This window comes from Vombatus ursinus, unplaced genomic scaffold (genome assembly GCF_900497805.2).
Source record: "Vombatus ursinus unplaced genomic scaffold, bare-nosed wombat genome assembly UNPS02014812.1, whole genome shotgun sequence".
Taxonomy (NCBI): Eukaryota; Metazoa; Chordata; class Mammalia; order Diprotodontia; family Vombatidae; genus Vombatus; species Vombatus ursinus.
The window spans coordinates 7,410,943-7,435,201 of NW_020954590.1; the positions used below are offsets into that span (position 1 = coordinate 7,410,943).

The window sequence follows — 24,259 nt, forward strand, 5'->3', positions numbered from 1 at the left end:
CTATATTTCATGTCAACTATCTATTTAAATAGGTCAGGATGGAAGTGTTTTAATGCATGCTGTATCTCTAAACTTTATTCTTCCTGCTAGCTCTGTATTTTGATTTTTGCCCTAAGGAATCAATAGCCTGACTATAAACAAATGGCAAATTCAAGAATGTTTCCCACCATTAACAATTATGTTTCCTTTTTTGTTTTGTTGTTGTTTGGTTTTTGTATTTTTGGCTAGGCAATGGGATTAAGTGACTTGCCCAGGCTCACACAGCTAGTATGTGTTGTATGTCTAAGGTCAGATTTGAACTCAGGTCCCCCTGAATCCAGGGCTGGTGCTCTATCCACTGCACCATCTCACTGCCCCAACAATTATGTTTCCTGTTAAAAAGAATCAACTTCATTTTTTGTGATATTATTCTAAGCTTGTCATGTCCTGAATGTTCTGATTCAACTGTTGAAGAAAATATGCATAACATACAGGCATGAGACTTCTGTGTAGTCTAAAGAAATCTTTGGATTCTCACATTCCTAAATTCTTGAACCATATTTTCCAATATACTTTTCATTATTTTTACCTATGCTTACTTTTGCATTGAAGTCACTAAGTAATGTGGAAGTTCCAAAGAAGTTCTTTGTGGAATGTCTCCATCTCATGACTTTCTGCAACAGATGCTGGCACATAAGCTGCAATCATTTTCATAATACCCTCTCCCCACCCCAATACTTATCATGAGCACTGCAATAGGAAATGACCAGATGTCTCACGAAACAATGTTTCTTGCTTTTAGATACATAATGCATCCAACTCCATTCCTTCGTCTTTTCAAAGAAAACCTGTGGGCCATCCTTCCCGTTTGTTGCAACTTGCTTTCATTTTCAATTAATAATGATTTCATTTATATTGAGAATGATAAAATTTATATGATTCAGTTTCTCTAATGTTATGTCCACTCAACTGGTTCTTGAACTAAAATCTCACATCTGCAGCACCCACGGATAAAATAATGCTTACTACGTCGGCACCTTCCGTCACTGTTACCAACATAGTCAAAGCAGAAAGGGGTCTGTATAGGACTGAGAGCTATTTTGTATTTTGCTTTGTCTCACAGATTGTCATGGCTGAATAATGCACCCCTAGTGAAGATAAGTCTGTGCACCTACCTGGCTAGTCCAGTCCTAGGAGACCAGATAGTCTGTGGCCAGGACTGTACTCAAAGCTTGGTACAATCTGTCAGAGCCTGGGTTCCAAAGCCTCCTAGCACCCAAGGCCACATTCATGCAATAATGAGACATCAGAGTAGAACAATGCATTTAACAAGATGTTACTGGCACAAAACAATGCTGAAGGAACCTTAACTGGTCATTTAGCTATTGACCTGGAGGTATGATATACAGCTGGGGCACCCTGCACCAAAAAATAAAGACAGATGTTTTCAAGAAAAGGGATAGAAAATCAGCTTTGAATTAAAAATGAATAACAAAGCAGTTTTCAATATCATTAACCAGTATATTTCAATGGAAAAGATGTTACTCTACATACAGTTACACAGTATCCATTCACAAGAGGCAAAATTACAGGGCAATAATAAACTATAATGTAAGAGGCACTGTTAACTGAGGGATAAGAACAATACAATTGAAAAGAATGAGGGGAAATTCAGAAATGAAATACACCCTAGGATATTTACCAACTAGCTCACAGTGCTTTACTGAGGAAAGAACTTTACAAACCCTAAAATACCATATAAAGGTATTATTAGTTCTAGTTGTAGGCAAAAGCTGCTCAGAGTTCCACGTGCCGAACTCCTTTGCAATATGAGAATTTTAGAGGGCTATAAAAGGGATGATTAGGGTAGCTAGGGGGCAAAGTAGATAGTGTGCCAGGCCTGGAGTCAGGAAGACTCATCTTCCTGACTTCAAATTTGGCCTTTGACACTCACTAGCTGTGTGACCCTGGGCAAGTCTCTTCACCTATTCTGCCTCAGTTTCTACCGCTATAAAATGAGTTGAAGAAGGAAATGGCAAATCACTCCAGTATCTTTGCCAAGAAAATCTCAAGTGGGACCACAAAGAGTTAAACACTACTGAAATAACTGAACTACAACAATAAAAGTGATCGTTGGAAAGAACCTCAGATTTTAAAAAAAAAATTTTTTTAAATTAAGAATTCTTCAGTCTTTATGAACCCACTGATAACTTCTTTTTTCAAATAAGAACATTTCATATATTATTGTAAATTAAATAAAAAGTGATAACTAAGAATGGCACTTGGGTACTCCAAGGGAAATAAGTGAAGGAAAGTCTTCAGGTAATGATGATTAAAAATATAAACACTTTTCTTTGAGTTTGAGTGAGAATATCTTGACTCAGGCCAAGACGTTATGAACCAAGCTGTTGAGACAAAACTATTTTTTTTTCTTTTTGTCACCCCTTGTTCAAAAGTTGTTCAACAGGCAAGCAACAGAATTTTATTTGGGACAGCCTATTTTCAGTTATTTTAAACAAGATACATGAAGTAATTTTTAAAATGTAGAACTTTAAATGTGATTCATTTAATTGTTCAATAAAAAAAAATAGTTCCTCTTATTTGCAGAATGTTGTCCTAGGCCAGGGGTGGGGAACCTGCCATACATGGCCCTGTAGGTCTTCAAGTGTGGCTCTTTGACTAAATCTAAACTTCACAGAACAAATCCTCTTAATAAAAAGATTTGTTCTGTAAAACTGGAACTCAGTAAAAAGGCTGCACCCAAGGACCTAGAAGGCCACACATGGCCTCAAGCCTGCAGGTTCCCCACCCTTATCCTAGGCAATGGGGATGATACATGTAACTAGTTTTGGGCGGGGTGGTAGAGGGGTGGCAGGGAAAGACAGAAACACATATAACTATGCTATACAATATTAAAGTATTAATTATAATATCACATAAAAAGTAAATCACAGAAGCATGAAAGCATCACTGAAGTCTGAAGGAAAAGGTTGTTATGTAGTGGGAAGGGATGGAGAGATCAAAGGAGGGGTTCAGAAGATGACATTTGTTCTTCAAATGAAAATCAATTAACAAATTAATTAACCAATCAATTAGCAAGTATTTATTAAGTTTCTACTATATGCCAGAACTGTGCCAGGTACTAGGGATACAAGTACAAAGGATGAAATAATCCCTTCTCATAAAGATGAAAATCATTACATATAAAAATACATACAACATAAAGTTAACAGTCTCTCCTGCCCATTTTCCCCTACTTTTAAGCAGCAAATGCTCATTAAATGAGTGACTGATGTAAACCTGCAGCCATATCACAGAAGAAAAGACAGCCTATGCACAAAACTTAGATAGTCTCTGAAAAATCTCTCACATCTGTCTCCTTAAGAGCCTAGGTCAGGCTCTCCCCCAAGAATCCTGCAACAGCCTAAATTAGCTTCCCTGCCTCATGTCTCTTCCCTCTCCAAACCACGTTATGTAAATGTCAAAGTGATGCTCTTAAAACACAGGTCTAACCACATCACTTCCCTAATGAATAAGATCCAGTGACCCCCTTCTGCTTCGAGAATAAAAAAAAACTTTTTTTGGCCTTCACAACCTGGCTCTGACCCACCTTTCCAGCCTTACATACCATTCCTCTTCCAGTCTTCTACGGTCCAGACCAACTGTTCTAGTTATTCCTCACATGTGACATTCCGTCTCTCGATTCCAGGCCTCTTCAACTCCATCTTTAGGAATCCCTAATTTCCTTAAAGCCCAGTTCAGGCACCACCCCCTGCATGAAATGCTTCCTGATTACTTCAGCTACTAGTTCTTCACTTTACTGTCTGGCTAAATTTCCAGATACGGCAAACACAGTTAATGTTCTATATGAAGTTAATGCTTGAAATATTGGTTGTAATACATTATAAAAAATAATGACATAGATAATGAAGGTCATATGTCTGCTTTTTTTCCCTCAAAAGTCCATATATACTAGATTGTGGTAAGCACATCTTATTTTCAGAACTTCAAAAATAAGGCATTGATAAGGACTATACAAACTACTTCTCTAAAATTCACATTAAATGATAATATAACTATCAGATATAGTTGATTTTCTGAACTTTAGTTTTCCTTTTTCTTTTTAAATTGAAAATGGTACATTTGGAAATGAACATAGAAGTGTGACTTTTTGTTGAAGATTGCTAGGCTGAATTAAATAAAAATTCTATCACAAATTCAGATTTTTTTTTCTTAAAAAGGATAATATGAAATCAGAGCCCAGTGAAAGTATTCCTATCTGAAAAGAACATCTGAAAAGTTGAACATGTGACATGAAAGGAAACCAAAACATATTTTGAGACAGAAAGTAAGAAAAATGTAGAGAAGGCTATTGATAACAACTCCTAAACAAAAAAAAAATTCTTTTCCTAACATTAGGTGAGGATAGAAAGCATCATACTCCAATGTCAACTTGCAGGTATAGAGGAAATCACCTCAAAAAAAACAAAAACAAAAACAAAAAATAACGCATTTGAAAACAAACTTAGTTAACGCACTACTTCATTTATCCAAACAATTAAGTGCCATCTACATACAAAGCAGGCAACATATGAGGCAAGGTCTACACAGAGTGTGTGTGTGTGTGTGTGTGTGTGTGTGTGTAAAAGATGTGGTTTTTTTTCCTGCCTTCATAAAGCAAAATAAATATTGTCATTTTTCTAGATCAACTTATTTTTTATAGAAAAAACAGAATGTACGCAGAGAAATAAAGATAAAATAATGGTTTTAATAAAAAGATGAAAGAGAAAAAGGAAGAAAACTTGATACAGATTTCCACAAAAAAAACTTAATCACACAACTAAAGACCAACAAGCCTAGGAGAAACTTCACTTCATCCATTTTGCATGGGGCCAGCTCTGACATCATTTAATATCAAATATTTTGGAATCTGGAGAGATCACAAAGAATAATGTCCTACCCCAATACTTTTTGATAATTAAAGTACATGAGAATTATCCTATGGCTCTTACTTAGAAAGACTAATAGAATATATTTGAAGTAATAAATTACACAGAGAGATTTCTATTATTTCCACTTAGCTAATACAAAAAAAAAAGTTGTTGTGTTTTGTTTTGTTTTTTTTAAAGCTAGGGCACCAGGGAAGTTAGGTGGTGCAGCACTTACTAGCTGTGTGACTGTGGGCAAGTCATTTAACCTCAATTGCCTCGCCAAAAAAAAACCAAACAAATGAACAAAAAAAAAAAACAAAGCTAGGGCACCATAAAAATTGCTATTTTTTCATAAACTTACTTTACAAGAATGATTTAACTTTCCTTCTCCTAAACAAATTTCTAAATGAGACATTTTTTTAATATAAACAGAAAGAAAATAAACTATGTAATAATGACTTGTCATACCTGATGGTATTTCATGCTGTTCTTCTACTGGGGATACATTTCCTTCTGAAATTTAAAAAAAAAAACCATTAATTACAAATGCTTAATTTACACATGATAAATTTGACGTTTAACACCACATATTATAAAAGTGACTTAAAAAATTAAACTATAGTTATCAGAAAATATTTTACGGTAGTCTTCAGAAAATAAATTACTGACTTGATTAAATATTAAGACTTTTAATCTCTCAATGTTATAATGCTCTGCATTAAACAGGTAATAAATTTTAACTATTTCACCAATTTCAAATCTTCCATCTAATGAAAAAAAAAACAATAGAGCACAAGTCAGAAGATCTTTGATTTAACCCAAATTCTATTTCTCACTAATTATATGTTGGAGAGTTATTTGTTTCATCAACTTGTTTCCCATTTGTAATGTGAGAATAACTATCTCATGGCATTACATTTAGGATGAATGAAACATGCCAAGTGTGCTATGTAGTCACTATTAATATTAATTAATTAAAATTATTTTTAAAATAATAATTAACACAACTAAAAAAGCTTTCCAGTTAACTTTAAACACAATTCTGAAAAATAACATATGTACTATTTACATTTTTACTTCTGAAAAATGATACTCAAAAATATTTTCTAGAACATATATGATCATAACCTAGCCTATTTTTACAGAGGTTGCTTCAAAATTCAGAACTGAATTTAGGTACATTGACAAATCAATCAAGTGCTTACTACTGATCTGATGATTTTCTTTATAAAATTACTTCTCAAAATGTTAAACTGAATTCTTATTGCAAATTACTATGAAAATCAAACTGTTTATTCTAATAGTGTTCTTTTGATATAAGTATTACATCTGACTTAAATACTAATAATTGGTATTCTACTCACTGGTCAGATCCTATTACATATCTGTCTCTGATTCTGACTCTCTCTGTCTGTGTCTGTCTCTCTCTTCCTGTTTCCCTTTAAAAGTTTTTGGGTTTTTTTTTTTTGCTTTATGCTTCATAAAAATGCTTTAATAGCATTTACTTTTACTTTTCAAATATTTTCAACACAGTAAGAACTGAATTATCAATATAAAGGACTTGATTTTCATTATGGAAAGCAAAAACAACTCTAGATATTAACTTACCCTCTACACCCATGTTTAAATCTTCCACAGCAATGTCTAAAAATAAAAATACATACATATTCATCAATTGATCTCCTGAAGAGCTAGAGAAGCCTCTTAAAAATGCTCTCTTCTATCCATTATCTTTAAAGTCTACATACCAATAGGGAACCTATTAAGTGCTTTCATTAATCTTTCTTTTGCTCTTCTAAATATTTTACTTTAACAAAGCATAAATGTATAGAGAGGACAAAAACCTGCTTCTTAACCCAAGAATATAGTATGTGTGTGTGTGTGTGTGTATACATATATACACACACTATGTATATACATTTATATACTATATATATGTATACACACACACACACACACACACATATATAGTATAACCCAAGAGTAACAAAAAAAAATTGCCATCATTTTTATTATGCTTACAAGAGCCTTGTGACTACCAAAGCAATGAACATCAGTGGGATGGCTATGCAAAAGTACATGGTAGGACATGTTTCCCATGTTGTTTTAGGTTATGAAAATTAGAGTTAAATTTAGTGTCCAACAGTAGAAATTAATCCTCTGAGGTGCCTGGGAGTACCTATTCCCACTTCCTTCTTCTTTAGATGCAAAGATGTATGGTACGGTACAAAGAGCTTAATATCAGCCCACCAGGATTGGAATTCTGGCTTTACCACTTAGTACTACGTGATTAACTCAGTCACTGAACTGCTCCAAGTCTCTACTTCTTACATCTATTAAAAAGAGATAATATTCTAATTCTTACTTACAATAACACTAATGTGAAAATATGTTTAATAGGAATGTATGTGTATAGCCTATATCAGATTGTGTGCTGTCTTGGGGAGGGAGATGGGGAGGGAGGGGGAGAAAAATTTTAAACTCAAAAGCTTATGGAAGTGATTGTTGATAATTCAAAATAAATTAATTTAAAAAAAAAGAAAATAACACCTCTCTCACAGGACTCTTGTGAAGAAAGAAGCACATAGACTAAGAACTGGAGAGTTGGAAGGGACCTCAGTAGTATCTACTCTAATCCAAACATGAACAAAGTTCATACTGTAACATATCGAACAAGTGGTCATCTTTAAACCTCTGTTTAAAGACCTCTAATGAGAGGGAACCCATCACCTACTGAAGCAAGCCAATCCACTTTGGGACAGTTCTAGTGGTTACTACATCCTCCACCCAACCTAAATTTGTTGAGTAAATTTGTTTACTCATTGCTCTGGGTTCTGCCCTTTGGGGCCAAAGAAAACAAGCCTCATCCCTTCTCTATACAACCTTTCAGATACTTGCAGGTAGCTACTATATTCAGACTAAACATGCCCCAACTCTTCAAATGTTCATACAGCATGTCCTCAAGGCCCTTCACCATCTGCATTGTCCTCTTCTGTATGCTAGCTCCTCAATATTCCAGAGGAGGCCTAACAAGGGCCAAGGATGGGGCATTATCACCTCCCTATTCCTGGAAGCTTTGCTTCTCTTAATGCAGCCAAAGATTGCATTAGATTTTTTTTTTTTGGTTGTTGCATCCCTCTACTAACTCACACTGAGCTTGCAGTCCACTAAAATCCTCAGTTTTTCACAACTGCTGCTGTCAAACCATGCCTCCCTCATGCTGTACTTGTGAAGTTGATGTTATATATCCAAATATAAGACTTTACACTTATCCCTGATTTCCATTTTCTTTTATTTGACCCAATGATCTATCTTGCCAAGATCTTTTTGAGAAGTTACTTTTAGATTGGAGGAAAGGGACAGTATGCTCTTGCTCTCTACATTTTCCTTTCACCTTTCAAGAATGAACTCCAGTATCATCTATTTGAAACCTTTTCTGATTCCTGTAGCTATTAATGTCCTCTCACTCTTCAAATATTCCTAGAGCAGTATGATCTTCACTATCAACCTATACACTCACCTATGTACCTTTCACATCCACCCAGTAAAATCTGGGCTCCTTAAAAGAAAGAGCTGTTTCCTTTGCATTTCCAGTGCGGAGCATAATGACTTAAAATAGAAGGAATTTAATAAATGTTTGCTGAGTTGAACTGAAATGAGAAAATAACATGAGACCTAGACCTAGACAGATGAGGAGAAGGAAAAGCATACTTGGCAGAGGGAATAAGCCTAAGTGAACAGGCAAAAGATAGGATCCCTAATATCACAAATACTATATTTTTTAAAAGTTCAAGTATAAATATTCAGACAGAAACACACATACAATTTATTAATAGTCCAAGAATTATTTGTTTCAAAATTGACTCCCCACTCCAACTATTCTTAGAACCAAGTTCTAAAAAAGTTATTTCAGACCACACATTGCTGCCCTGCCTGGTTTCATTTCTACACAAGATACCCCTCCCAGGATAAGTTCATCACTTCTGTAAGAATGCATTATCATCACCACGCTGCTAAATCACACCCTGACTGATACCACCTCCCTCAGCCTCCTCTCCCCAGCCATCTGAGGGCTCCTCCCAAAGTCTTTCTCTGTAAAGGGCAAAAACTGGACTCTCAGCTCACTACACTTTGCATCTGCTATTCTGCATGGTTTTAACTCCAAGATACAAGATGCCCCATGATGTCCTGTTACCTCCCCCCCCAGTTCCTCTATGCTTTTATATGTTGTCTCCCCCATTAGACTATAAACTTCTTGAAGGCAGGGACTAGCTTTCTTTTATTAATTGTATCCTCATCACTTAGCATAGTGCTTGGCACATGGGTGCTTACTAAATGATTATTGGATTAACTAACTACAAACAATACATTAACTACGGGTAAGAAAGAGTTTACCTGAAACAGTTTCTGTTCTTTCATTTTCTGGAGGTTCAAAGACTATAAAAAAGGAGAAAAAAATTCACATATCATCCCTACAGTTTTCATCATAAAACTGTAAACTATAATGTGATATTTCATATAGAACATATTTCAGCTTAATGAACAACTGTGTGCAGTTGCTGCTCATACTCTAGAGAATGATAAGGCCAACAGGTAGATGGCAAATCAGAGAAGCAGCTAGGAATATATATGTTGAAATCCAGCCTCTGAAACTAGCTGTGAGACTTTGGTAAAGCATTTAACTTTTTATAAGCCCATTTCTTAATCTATAAAATAAGAGGGTTGTACGTGTTGACCTCTTAAGTCTCTTCCAGACCTAAATCTATGTCCCAAAAGTATACTTAATTTAATGATAAAAAGAAGAAAGATTAAAGATATTACAACCCTTTAGCTTAAAGAATAGATGATAAAAAAATAAACTGGTACCATTTCCAAGTATGAAGGAATTTTATTACTATCATCACACTGAAGATGGAATAGAAATTAGATAAACTAATATGTGGGCTGTTTATCTAGGCTATATGGATAAACCTAAAATTTGAAAAAAAAAAATTCAAATGGGTTCTTCTATATCAGAATGCATTATCATTTCAACACCTCTGAGGATCCATGATATTCTCTTCTCTTACTAAGGCTAAGTAAATCCTTTTTTTGTTAACTACAGTGCTTCATTTTATTCTAACGTTAAATGTAAACTACCAGGAGACTTGCATGACTTAGACCTAGCATAGAACAGTAGGGTGAGCACTAGGTGTGAAGTTAATCCATACCAAGAGACATACAAGTACTTACTGAACTAAATGCCTGGATAGAGCTTCTGCTTCCTGCATCTACCACCCTGGCTCCCTAGTACGTGGAGTGACAAGTTGTAAAAGTTGATGGTCTTGCCTCTGCAATGATTTTGTGCTAACTCATCAGTGGATCTCAGATGTGCAGTTTCTTATCAATTAGTTCTTCCCCTATCCTGTGGCAAGCAAAACTTCGACCTCCTCATGATCTTATCTTGGGACAGTCACTATCTGCAGAAGCAAAAATCCTTTCTCCCTCCTAATTCTGTTCTCTTGGTTCCCCTCGGAAGGCAATGCAGTCAGGTCACCTTCTCTAATTCTGGGTGTGCCTCCTCTCAGGCTGATCCACTGGGTCAGGAAGGAAAGTAGGCAAACTTCACTTTAGTTTAGTGGTTATTACCAGGCAATCCTTCTTCTCTTCTAAGGTTCACTTAGTCCATCTGTATTACCGGTTAAGAATTTTTGTCCCAGTCTCTGCCAACGCCATGTGCTTCTTGGGTCAAGGAGTTCAATACCTATCTCACAGTATTCCTTCTCCACCCCAACTCCTGGTCTTATCCTTGGAAACCTCATTATATATATTGATGGGTCCTCAAGCATTTTGACTTCCCAGGTGCTTTTACCTCCTACAACTCTCATAATCTTTACACTATCAGTGCACTCCTCACCTACACATAAGGCTGTTAATACCCTTCCCTGATCTCTCTTTCATTTCCAGGATCCAGAACAGAAATTCTTTTTAAGATCACATTATCTTATGTTTTCATCTTTCCCTCAGCCACCTAGTCACTTCATTCTCAGCATAACTTCCAGTTCATCATATTTGCTCTTGCCTACTTGCTTCCCTTTGTAAACTTTACCCTAAAAATAAGCAGTTGAACAATACCATTTTTTACCTGTGTATCACTTACTTTTTTGTCCTACTGCCACTAATCATTTATGAAATATCAAAACTAGGTGACTTGCAAACATCTACTATCTCCACATCTAAGGATGAGTTACTAAAGGAGGAAGGCACTAAACCATGTAGCATCCCTACAAATTTGGTTTTATTCTTAGATGATTATTTTCTATCCCATGTCCCATAAAGGCTATACCAAACTTCTCTTCTAATTACTATCTCCAAGGCAGAGGACTTTGTCTCGTAAATCAGCTAAAAAAAAACACAGGCATTGTATAGTGCTTTACCTCCTTCTTCCCTATTCTGCACTTCCAAAGCCACTCTATATCATCTCGTATTCTTCTCACTCATGTTCTAACCTCTAGATGAATAGCTCTACTCCTGGACAAGACTAACCCCCTTTCCAGAACCTTTGATCCCAACCCCCCTAACCTTTACTTTATTTGCCATTTCAATAATGCTTTTTTAATCTCTATCCATTGGTCTCCTTCTCCAGCTAACTCTAAGCATATCCAAGCCTCTCGAATCCTTAAAAGACCACTTTACCCTACATCTACAACAAATTGTCCTCTGTCTCTCTTCTCTTTCACAGCCAAAATTCTAAAAAAAAAGCTGTCTATACTCAATGCCTCTGGCTCTACTCCAACTGGACAGTCTCTTAGAATCTGAGTTTTGGGAGACCATCAATTAAAACTCTTCTCATGCAAGATGCCATTGGTATCTTCACTTCTCAAACCTGATGGTCTCTTCTCAGTCTTCATCCTTCTTGACTTCTCTGTAGCTTAAGATGCTTCGGATGCTCCTTCTTTCTGGACAGTCTCTTCTTCCCTGGCTTTCTTAACATTGCATTATCTTTCTACTCGTGTGACTGTTTCTTCTCAGTCTCCTTTATTGATTCATAGATATAATCAACACGTAACAAACTTTTTTGGTTATTAACGGTCATCTCTCATGGTCCTTTAACATAGATAGATTTTCTTTTCTTTTTTTTTTTTGGAAAACAGTTATCAAAAAGCTGAGGCACATCAATGGTTTCCAATCTTTTTCATGTTAATGCATAGAGTTTCATGAATCAATAAAATAAGAATCCCATGAAAGTAGAAATGTTAAAAAAAAAGAAAAAGTTTATTTATCTCAAGCTAGAATATATTTAAGAAATTAATATGGCAAAAATGATTTTTGCTATTCTGGGCAAGTCATGTCAAATCTCCAAGACTGTTTCCTCACCTATAAGAAAAAAATTAGAACCAGATGATCTCTAAGACCCGTTCTAGTTCCAAATGCTATGATCCTATTATACTACAGAAATATATGCTAGAAAGCTTTAAAATATGAAAACATTACTTAATAAGAGATGAGCTGCCCATCACTCATTCTTTAGTCAAACCAGGTTAGGAAAAAAATTTCAGAAAGGGAAAAGAAATTCAAGATGGTACCAGATAATTCATATTATCTTCAAACAATGAATCCTAATCAAACATAGTTGTTTTCCCCCATGGTTCAACAAGCAGGAACTCATGAAGTAGAGCTAATTCCTAAACCATTGATGAATAAGTCTAACATAAAATCTCAAAATAGGGCATGAATTAATTTAATTACATTAATAACAATCATAAAGTAATTGACTGATTATTTAAAACTTATACCAAAACTTATTAATATAAGTCATTACTGTGTCCCAAATTAGTCAACTTAAAAATCTATGCTTACATCAACTATACTACCAAACATTTTTAGACTCCTCTTTTAAAATTTTCTCAGTGTTTGTGTTTTAGTCCTTTGAATATGCTCAATGGTGGTATGTCTTTGTCCTCTGAGTGTGGCTTTGATTTTTGAAATGGGAAAGTAATTAGAAACAGAGACTCAGAGTTGGAAGAGTCCTTAAAAAGTTTTTTTTTTTTTCCAACTCCTTCATTTTACTGATGAGAAAACTGAGTTCAGGGAGGTTAAGTGACTGGCTTGTTGAGCTGAAATTAATTACACTCATGGTCAGGCAAGTAGTAACAAAGGCAGGATCGAAAAGGTAGTTTGACTCCAGATCTGCTCTTTCCATCACACCAAGCTAAATCTTTGGCTCTTTTGACACTGGTCATTACTCAGAGCTTCACTTTTTCTTTTTACATGTCTGGGTTTTTCCCAATTCCAGATAGTTGAAGCTGACAGAATTCTAATGCTCAAGTAAGTAATATATAACTACAAAACCAATTTAGAATAAAAAGTATATACCTATGAATAATTAAATCACACACTATTTCTTTGTATCACAACAAAGGGATATTAATATAAAACTTTCTGTGTTAGTACTGTGTACTAGACTAAGTTAAAACAATTCCCAAAATAGATAAGTGTTTTCCAAATTATACTCAGCTCAATATGAATAGTAAGACAAAAAAGAAAAGCAGATTCAATTTCCTTTCAACAAGCATTTATTAAGTACCTACTATGGGAAGGCAGTGTGCTAGGTGTGAGGGATAGAGAGATGTTAGAAATATTTCACCTCTAAATATTAAGTATTAAGTAACAAAAAAATTTATGTCCAGAATTCTGAAGGTATAATAGGCTACTGAGAGGCAGTATGGCACAGTAAGTAAAAAGTGAGCCTCGAAGCCAGGAAGATCTGGCTTCAAAATCTGTTTCTGTCACATCACTTAACTTCTCAATGCTCCAGACCAGTGGTGTCAAACTGAAATTTAAACAGTAAAGTGTGCTGAGTCTTAAAATGTATTATCTATGTTTATTTTGTTAAATATTCCCCAATTATATTTTAATCTTGTTCAGGCAACATTGGGAGTATTGTGAGCTGCATGTTTGACACCTTTGCCCTAGACAACTTGCTGACTCAAAGCTGCAGAAAGTACTAACCTTCTTCACCTGAATGTTCATTATTATCAGTAAAATCCACAGGCAGAGTCCCTATTTGTTCTTTCTTTTTATCTTGTGTACTTTCACATTCTAAAAGTTATACATAGCTCTGGTGAATAAGTGAGAAAGTTGGTATTTTAAGTACCAATTTTTAAATTTTTAAACCAATAATTCAATATAATGAAAATGAAGTGTTTAGACTACATGATCTTTAAGGTCCCTTAAAGTTCTAAAATTCCATCATTTTTCTTATGGAGTAAATTGACTCTTTAGTGAAATCCCAAACAAAATTTCCAAAAAAATGTATTGGGACATAACAAAGTTGAAATAATATGACTTTTGAGAGAAACACTCATTTTTCATTGATAGCTTCTGATAGTGGTTTAAATATCTTAGTCTATGATTATTATGTAAAATATAAGCAATAATTTTCAAACCTTGTTCATCATAGTGTTGGTATGGTGTGTCTTCTACGAAAAAAAATTGAAACAAAAATAAGTATTTAGAAAATTAAGTAATTTAAAAGCAACTAAGACAGAAAATTAACTCACATTTACAATTATATACATTTAATCATTATAATCTACAGATACTAAAGAACTTCTAGTATAATAGGATGATACCCAACGCCTCTCAAATAAGCTGTTTATGTTACAAAGTAACAATGAGATATTATGAAGTGTCTTTTCTTCAATTAAAGTTAAACTGTAAATTGGCTACCATGAAGTTTTGATGTTATTGGAAATCCAAAACATCATAATGAAGGCACCCCAAAAACTACTCTGAGACACGCTTTGAAAAAAAAATCACGTAAGCGCCGTACTTCAAGTTAAGAGCCCTAAATGATCATTTAAAAATTGTAATCTGATTCCTTTCCAAAAAATTTCAAGACAAATTCTGTAGTTTATCATACCTGTAACATACTCCAGTGTTGTATCTTTGACTCCTGGTTCAATAATCTCCTGGTAATCTATAAAGGAAAATTAAATGTATCTTTTTAAAATTTTCAAGGTAAGTTGCATATATTATTTAGTGTTTACATTTAAAATGTTTGGAATAAAGTTAAGAACCTAGTAATAGTGTGAAAAACATTCATCTCTATTACTCCACTGTCTTATAATAACCTACCAAAATTACAGAAGTATTGCAAATAAATGTTTTCATACAGACTGGAAATAATTAAGATAAATCAGATTGAATATGTTGTCTCAACAATAAAACTAAAAAGATCAATTCATATCTTATCCAGTGGCATACACACACACATACACACAAACATATATATATAGATAGATAGATAGATAGATAGATAGATAGATCTATATATATATACATATATATATTTCACGTTATAGGGCAAACCAAAGGAATGGTTAAGTTAAAATATGTTGTACTTTTCCAAATATTTAACCATTTTAACAAGTCATCATTACATTGAAAAACTCAATAAATTATTCAACTGAAAAAAACATTCCCTAGGAGCAGAACTTGATATCACCTATTCTCTTGATCAATAATAGTGGAAGATTCTTCCCCAAGTACCCAAGGCCAAAAGAGTCCTTCCCCAATCTTTCATTTATGAGCCTGGATGAAAATTAAATTGCATGTGTGTGCGTATACTGAAAGTTCATTTTCATGATGTGATATACCTGATGGTCACAAACCTGGATTTTCCTGTTTGTATACAATCTCTTCCACATCCTTACTATATTCATTTGAATCTGAAAATTAAGAAATGACATTTTAAAAATTATCATTAAAAGTGATTCATAATCTGTAAGCTAACCTAAGCCCATAGATAATGTCTAACAATTTTAAAAGGAAAAACATTTATTGAAAAAATGGATTCCACTTAAATCATAATACTCTTTCATAGCAAAATACTTTCTTCTTAGCATTAATCAGGCGAAAAAAAAGTACTTTATAAAATCTCACCTGACTCAAGCCCTTCTGTCTGATAGTATCTATCTTCAGTTTCTGAAAAATAAGATGTATGCTTTTAATGAATTTATTAACTGCTATGTAACTTGAACCTAAATCTATAAAAGTATATTAATATTCAATATCTTTGCCTATTAAACAATAATATAAAACAAATGGTGAAATTTTGTATTTCTATTATTCTTTATATTTGAAAATACACTCTCAGTTGATTCTCCTTAATAATCCTATGATCTAGGTAATGCAGGAATTAAGGCCTTCCTTTTGTGATAAGAAAAAAAATTGAAAATTATATGGTTAATAACACAACCAAGAACAGAACATAAATCTCCTCAAAGTCCTATTTCAGTTTTCCCTTTCTACCATCTCACACCATCTCCTGCTTGCACCCTACCAACCTGAGATTAAATATTAAAAACTGAAAAATGTTCAATCATGAGAAGAGGAATAAGAATGTAAGTAAAAAATGGACAAATAACTAATGTAGTATTTCCTATTATTTGGACTCTATAATATTGTTCCACAGTTATCCACATGCCATTCCATCCAATCCTACAGTTTCTTATTGGTTCCTACTAATATATCAAGTCTCAGCTTAAATATGACTTTCTTCATAAGCCTTTCCTGATTTCCCATCTAGATGTGATCTCTCCTTCAAAATGCAGAGTACATATATATATGTATGTATGTATGTGTGTGTGTGTGTATATATGTGTATATATGTATGTATTTATGTACACACACACACACGTGTGTGTGTGTGTATACCTTTGCATAAAATGAGATTGAGGCTGCAAAGATAGGACAGTGCTAATTTGTGAATGTTCTCAAATATTAAGTAAACATTTGGATTTTATTTAATAAACTGTAAGGAACAACTGAAAATTTCTGAGCAGTGATAAGACCAGGATTATGCATAAGGAAAACAGTATAGCAGATGGGTTATGATAGGGAGGGTGCAGATAGGAAGATTTATTAGACGACTATAATAGTCTAGAACAAAGGATCTTATTGTATTGTGTCACAGACTCCTGTGGCAGTATACTAAAGTTTAATACCACTGTGGTTTGTTGTCTACATTCGGAATTGAGAGAAATATAAAATTTTGGTCCTAGGTTAGTGAAAATAAAAATGTAGTATCTAAATAATAAAAATACTTATCTTTATTTATAATAAAAAACAAAGTAAAAATAAATGTGATTCCCCCCCCATCTAAGTTCACAGATCCCACTGAAATGTATCCACATGGACCCCAGGTTCCAAATCCCTGATATAGAAGGCATGTAAGGAAGGCTTGTCTAGACTGGGATAGTGGCAGTAGCCAAAAAAGAGAAGCAGATGAATGAAATGGAATCAACATTGCTTAGCTATTGACTGCTCAGATATAGCAAGTGAGGACAAGGAAAGACGAATGGTGGTGCTGATAGATAGCATTATGTCAGAAGAAGATAAGGGTTAGGGGTTAAGTTTATTATGGGCATGATATATTGAGGCACCAGTGAGACATCCAAGTTGAGATTCCTATATGCAGCTGAAGCTGTGGAGAGGGTAAGAGTTGCCTCTTTCTTCTGCAATACCTTACTTCTCAGTTCATACTTTTCTTATGGCTCTCATAAAATTCTGTTTACTATTATAAAATTGAGATTGTTCTACCTCACCTTTCTAGATAAGCTTAGTAAGTTAAGGAATCAAACATAAATTCAGAAATAGAAGAACAATGGAATTTTTATAACTGAAAGGAGTCTTACATTTTATCTAGTCCAACCTCCTCCTTTACTGATGAGGAAACAAGGGCAGCAAAGTTCAATGCCTTGTACGTGATCAAAGCTTAAGTTGGTGGCCAAACCAGGATGTGATAGGCCCTGAAGTATCCAGCATAATGAACTTATACTCAGCACTTGAATAGTTGAATAGAATTTATAGAAAATATAACTGCACTTGCCACTGCCATACATTTCCTGCCCCTGATTTCATGATCACTGATGGTTATAATTAATATATATATATAACACATATTATATATTATATATGTGCATTATACATATATGTACTTAGGTATATAGGCTTTTTAAAGTTATTTTTTTTTCTATTTGAAGGTTTCCTACATGAAGGCTCTGGTTTGGTAAAATATAAAAGTGACAAGATGTGACAATTCCTTCTGACTCAATGTGGAAGAACATGATAGAAGGAGCAGCTAGCACTAGAAGGAGTGGCCAGAAACGCTGGGACTTTAGGAAAGAATAAGGTTTTCCCCTCCCATGAACTTGAGAAGACAGACTGTGAAAAGAAAAAAGCTAGGACAACGGGGAGTTTCTTTTGCTTTGTTTTGGTTTTTAATGATGGGGAGAAGAGGAAGATTCCAGAGAGCATAATAGAAAGGAAAGACAAAGATAAGAAGGACTAGAAAATAGCAAGGTTAAAATGGGAGTTTTGTATAACATAATAGAGGAAGGTGGTACTTTCAGAGATGAGGATTCTGAATTCCAAGATACCAAAATTGAAATTCCACAAAGCAAAACATAAAATTTGCAAAAAATCTGGGGTAAGTAAAGATATCTTCAGTTAAAGCATAAGTATGTCAAATTGGATTGAAAATAAATCATACAATCATATTTTAAAACTGTCTTCTGCATTTTAGTGACTGCACCAGAAAACCTATTATACCTTCATGAAGTGTTTCTGTTACCAAGTCTTCAAGTTTATCTTCTAACTCACTTCTCATAGGAATATCTTCTTCATTTTCTATTTGCTGTTCTTCTACTGCTTCAACTGCCTCTTCTTCCTTGTCATTTTCTATTTTAAATAAAGTAAAAGATTGACAGTCTAAAACTGATGACCAGACACGATGGGTATTCTCTCATATATCTACTTGTTCTGTATATCAACCTGTATTAATCAGCCATAAGAACTCCCCTTCAATTACTGCTGCTCCTCTGCTGGTGTTTTTCCCCATCCTTTCTTTCCTCTCCCCACTATCCCCCAATGTTTCAGAGCCCATTACTACCTGGAACAGTTGTCCCTAATCTCTCCTCCTCCATTTACTACAAAACCAATAAAGATAAGAGTGTGGTATGACAGGATATAGGCAAAGGGAAAGGTAGGTAAAAGGGCAAGAACCAAGGAGAAAGAAAAATTAAAATCTGTTTTGCTACCCCGTGAAACCTGTTACAATAATTATCACCACAACTCCCTATATGCTCTTTGCTTCAACCTTTCTTGCAACAATCTGACTGTAGGAATAAGAGAAAATGAGAAGAGGAGCTCTGTGCCACAGTGGCTTCTCATTAGCTCAGCACCTATCTCCTCTATATCACAAATGTCCTGGTCCTCACCCCAATATTCCAGCTTTGCAATTCCATATTGTCACTTGAATCCTCAGAATTGCAATGCGCCCTCATTCCAATAACTCCCCTCTGTCAGGTCATGTGAGTCTTCATCTGTGGCTTACACATATGTGTGTGTATATGTATATAAATATATATATCTGTGTGGAGAGAGAGCCTTCTACTTCCACATCGGCCTTTGAAATGCCAAAGCCACCTACCAAAAATAAAAATATAGAGCTCAATACCCTGAATTTTCTCAAAAAAATCTTTTGACCCCATCAAATTATCATTAATTCCTATTGGAATGGTCACTTCCAACTTTTCACTAAGATGCACTCACATAGAACATGATCATATCATCTCAATTTAGCTAGATACATGATATACTGGTACCCAGTGGGATTCCCTTAAGAATTTGCAAAGAAGTTGCCCAGCTATGCTTTCTGGTGTCACAACACATTATATATAAAGGTTACTTCTCAAGTATTTGAGTGATTAAATATCAGAAGCAAATATACTAAAAGATCAAAATTGTCCCCTATCTGTCCTTCTTAATTAGGTTATATACAACTCTTTCTTTGGTTTTAAGGTGAACATGACTTTCTCATGCTTGAGAGAAAGCACAGGGTAATGATAAAAATGCTTGACTTGAAATCAGGAGACACCTGGAATCAAGTTCTGTCTGTGACCCTTCTGAGCTTTAGGAACAGGAGCCACTTAACTTCACTCAGGTCTCAGTTCTCCTCATCTTCTAATATCTATAGTATTTCACTCACAGGGTGGTTGTTAGTTTAGAATGACATGATTACATAAACCTCTTTGCAAGCTTATCTATCACCGTCTTTGACTTGTATCTACAATATACTAAGAATAGCTGATAGCGACATAATCCATTAAAGTTTGCAAAGCACTTTATAGACAATGATTAATTTAAACCTAACAATTCTGTAAGGCAGATACTGTCATCATCATCATCCCCATTTTACAGATGGGAAAACCAAGGCTCAAGGATATTAAATGATAGATTATGGCACTCTATTATAGCTGAACTTGCCACTATATTATATTAAAAGCCTATATAATGCTATTTCATAATGGTTGGGCATTTTCATTGTAACGTTACATTGTTATATGGATGTCCTCTAAGGCTAGTGAAATGAGTAAGATTTACAATAACTTGCCCTTTCAAGAAAAGTCTCCCACAAATGGCAAAGCACAGATGGGGTGCCTTTATTATAGGACAGCAATTACCCCAAGGCTCCTGAGTAGTCTAAGGTTGTTTGTGTCTTACACTAAAAAGCTATTCTTACCTTTGTTCATTTACTTCTAAGTGGAGAACAGCCATCTTTCTTTTGCCCTATCCCTTTTTGCCTCTCTCAGAACTAATTGCTGACCCCCATCACAGTTTTTATTACTTTTTTTCTTTTCTCTCATTTCATTTCTCCATCCCTTTCACTGTTGCTTACCCTGTGCTTCTTTGGCTTTCATACTGCTAAGGTTGGGATTTTAGAACCCTTGCATTTCCTTTGGTTTTTCAAACTCACCAATTACATTCTATCATGTATAATTTTTGAGCCACAGGATCACAAAATTAGAGCTTGAAGAAGTAATCGAGCTCAAACTCTTCATTTTACTGATGAGGATACTGAAGTCACAAGTGTTTAAGTAACTAGTATGTTGAACGAATTTTTCATGGTCTCACAGATAGGTAACAGGGCCAGTATTCGAAATGAGATCTAGTAATTCCAAATTCAGTGGTCTTTTCCCTACACCAAGCTGAATCTTGAGTCATTTTGTAAATGGTCACTGTTCTGAAGTTCCCTTTTTTTTTTAAACACTTCAAGATTTAAAACAGTTCCAAATGGTTGAGGTTACCAGAAGTCTAACCTCTAAATAAGTATTATAGTTTATAATGTGTGTGTGTGTGTGCGCGTGTGCGTGTATGTATTAGCAGATAGTTGAGGAACCAAGTTTAGACTAGAAAAACACTTGTTTTTATATCCATCTAACAAGGAAATCAAACAGCTTGCTATGTATCACAACCAATATATCAGTGTAAATCTGTCCATGTGGTTAGTTCTACATACTGTTACTCTGTAAATCAAAAATGCATTATGTCCTCAACCCCAACCAAGAGGTATTCCATATCTCCAGACTAAGGTTTTCATAGAACAGTACAATCTCCAGGTTGTTCTATGGTCAAATTAATTTAGGAAATATTGCATTTAAAAATACATAATCACAAAAAATATGATCAAATTCAGGAGTCCCAACTGGGATTCAGTTCAGTCCCAACATATTCTTTATATGACAATCATAAAATAATAAATTTTAATTCATACCATGTTGTGTCTGCAGTGCTTCTTTAAGGACAAACTGAATGTTTTCTTCCACTTCATTTTCAACATTCTGGTGTTCTAAAAGTTATTTTTTTAAAAGTAAAAAAAACAAACAAACAAAAATATAAATATCCCAAATCTTGTGCACATTCACCATGAAATCAATTTATATAAACTTAACTGTAAATCTTCAGGCAATGAAGTATATTAATTTGTTCATGTTAGTTTAGCATGTATTTTTTCTCTGAGGGGCATTGTAGGATAGATAACAGACCCAGCCTCAAAGTCAAACATAGTGTTAAAGGCCCACTTCTGACACATATGAGTCTATGCAAATGACTGAACCTCTCAGTGTCCTAGTTACAGAACAGCATCTACACTGAGAGAAAATGTTTCCTCACCAGGAGTTGTTTGTATCAGTGAAGTCACAAATTTAGACAAAAATAGGTAGAGAGACAGACAGACAAATTGGCAGGCAGGCAGACAGACAAAATAGATATTCAGAGTGAGAAAGAGATCTGCTAACTTCATGAAACTGGTAAAATGCTATCAGAACAAACAAATTTTCAAGACTTCTATGTGACTTCTAAAAATGAATTAACGCCTCCTTTATTCCTGCCTATCATATTTTTAATTTGGGGCACAGTCTTACTCAATAAAAGACATTTAACATTTAATTATAACCCAAAATTCTATCCTGTAATTTTATTAGCTAGTAAAGACTATAGACAGATTCATAATGTCTAAACAAAATATTTCTCAAATTCCTTTTAATGACTACTCAATTATCAGATTCTATATTAGCATGTTTGAATTAGACTTCAAATATAACAAATAAAAATAATCTACTTATTTAAAAAGCTAATTTCCAACAGAATATTAATAAGATGAGCAACTACCTTATAGTATATTAAGTATTTAGCAAAAGGACAAATTCCAGGTTCTCCCTGGAATAGGAGAGGAGTGGAAAAAGATGAAAAGAAAGTAATAACATACAAACTGCAGTATGCAAAACAAGGTTATCTTTTAGAAGGAAGAATTATCTAAGCCCTACAGTCACTTAGGAACCACAGCAGAGGGGAAGCTCTCCACAATGGTTCTTTCTGAACTACGTGAAACAGCTATAAATGGTCAATAAGAAGCCAAAAAAAGCAAAAAAAAAAAAGTTGTCCTATTGAAGAGCTCTGGGGGTGCTGGGACCCTGAGAATGCCAAGGCAAAGTTGCCTAGAACGAATTCACACACTCAAGTCTTCTCTTAGTCAAGTAGCAAAAAGTTTATTGTAATGCTTTAGCCAAAGTGGGTAAGAGTCCTTACAGAACCTGCAAGATAATGAGGATAGTGCCAGGGCTTATATGGGAAAGGGACAAGGGAAAGGATGCCAAGGATTCTAATTAGGTAATTTAGGGATCCAAGTGTCTTTTGGGAGCAAGCACCTATGACGTATGGATCAGAAAACGCAGGGAATCCGTAGAGATAACTTTGCTGATCCAGACACTGAGGGAGTCCGTATCAGAGACATAGATCTTGGGGATCTGGCGTGCGGGAGAGTCCTTGGGCCAGCCAGAGATAAAAATCCTTGGGCCAGGCACTTCTGCATCTATGTGTTCTGCAACAAGAGAAAGTTTTCTCACAGGTCTTGGGCCTACTTAGAAATTGGAAGGCTTCCAGAGACACATCTTAGGGCTGGGCCCCCGAGCACCCTATCATTATCACCTATTGAGGTTACCAACGTAAGATGTAGCTAAGGTTAATAACGTCAGAACCCACTATATTTATTTCTTTCAAAAGTACCATAATTTACCCACCGACCTGTGTTTAAAGCCTTGATTTGTCACATGCCTCTACAGCAACACCAACGTAATAATGATGTCAGCATTAACATCAACATATAATGTCTAAAGGTTTGCAAAGCACTTTACAAACATTATCTCATTTTATCCTCACAATGACCGTGGGAGGTAGGTGCTATTATTATCCCCATTTTACAGATGAGGAAACTGAGGCAGATAGATTCAGTTACTTGCCTAAAGTATCTGAGACAGGATTTGAACTCAGGTCACTCTGACTCCAAGTCTACCACTCTATACACTAAGCCATCTAGCTGCCTAATCAAGTAGACTAGTCTTGGTAATTCCACGTCTTGAACATCTTTCATAATATCCATCTTCTACATGCTGTTTTTCCACTGCCACTTAACCTGAAATGGAATCTCATTACTACTGAAACTGTAGGAATAGCCTAATTCATTTTCTATTCTCTAGTCATTTCTTCCACTCACAATGTGACTGAATTCACCATCCTTAAGATTAAATCTAACCACGTTACTACTCTGTTGGAACATTGAGAGCACACCGTTGCTTCCTGAATCAATTCCAAACTCTGATCTAGTTTTCATGTTCTTCTATCTGCTACCCTATCTATCTACTACTGTTCTCAGTTTCCCACACTACTCCAGGTAATTTATTCTCTAGTTAAGCTAAAGTACTTGCTATGCCTTAGAAGTGTTGCATACATTCCCAACTTTTTAACATCTGTTGGAGCTCTGTCTCTAAATGCAAAACAGTCAATAAATTCTGAAAATGTCTTAATGATAATCATTTTCCAAATAGTATCACTAGATTGAGGAAAAGGGGTTCAATGCCAGAGGACTTTATATTTGATGTTAGAGGTGACAGGGAATCACTGGACTTTACTGAGTAGTAGGGGGTGGGGAGGAATGTACTGTGCTTTAGGAAGATTACTAACAACTG

The 24,259-nt window shown here is 34.9% G+C and overlaps 1 protein-coding gene across 3 annotated transcripts in view; it reads right to left on the reverse strand.

Moving 5' to 3' along the window:
* The window catches only part of LOC114054231 (aspartyl/asparaginyl beta-hydroxylase-like), a 151,422-nt gene that overhangs the window by 34,548 nt on the left and 92,615 nt on the right, over nucleotides 1-24,259 (reverse strand). For 2 of the 3 annotated variants that reach the window (XM_027877408.1, XM_027877409.1), the window contains exons 6-14: nucleotides 21,511-21,585; nucleotides 18,507-18,635; nucleotides 15,837-15,878; nucleotides 15,566-15,622; nucleotides 14,815-14,871; nucleotides 14,339-14,371; nucleotides 9,306-9,347; nucleotides 6,519-6,554; nucleotides 5,379-5,423 (exon numbers count right to left, since the gene is read on the reverse strand). In XM_027877408.1, the coding sequence (XP_027733209.1) occupies nucleotides 5,379-5,423; nucleotides 6,519-6,554; nucleotides 9,306-9,347; nucleotides 14,339-14,371; nucleotides 14,815-14,871; nucleotides 15,566-15,622; nucleotides 15,837-15,878; nucleotides 18,507-18,635; nucleotides 21,511-21,585 (516 nt within the window). Of the gene's footprint in view, nucleotides 1-5,378; nucleotides 5,424-6,518; nucleotides 6,555-9,305; nucleotides 9,348-14,338; nucleotides 14,372-14,814; nucleotides 14,872-15,565; nucleotides 15,623-15,836; nucleotides 15,879-18,506; nucleotides 18,636-21,510; nucleotides 21,586-22,777; nucleotides 23,116-24,259 lie in introns of those variants that run through there. The other variant, XM_027877412.1, reaches the window with a different exon arrangement.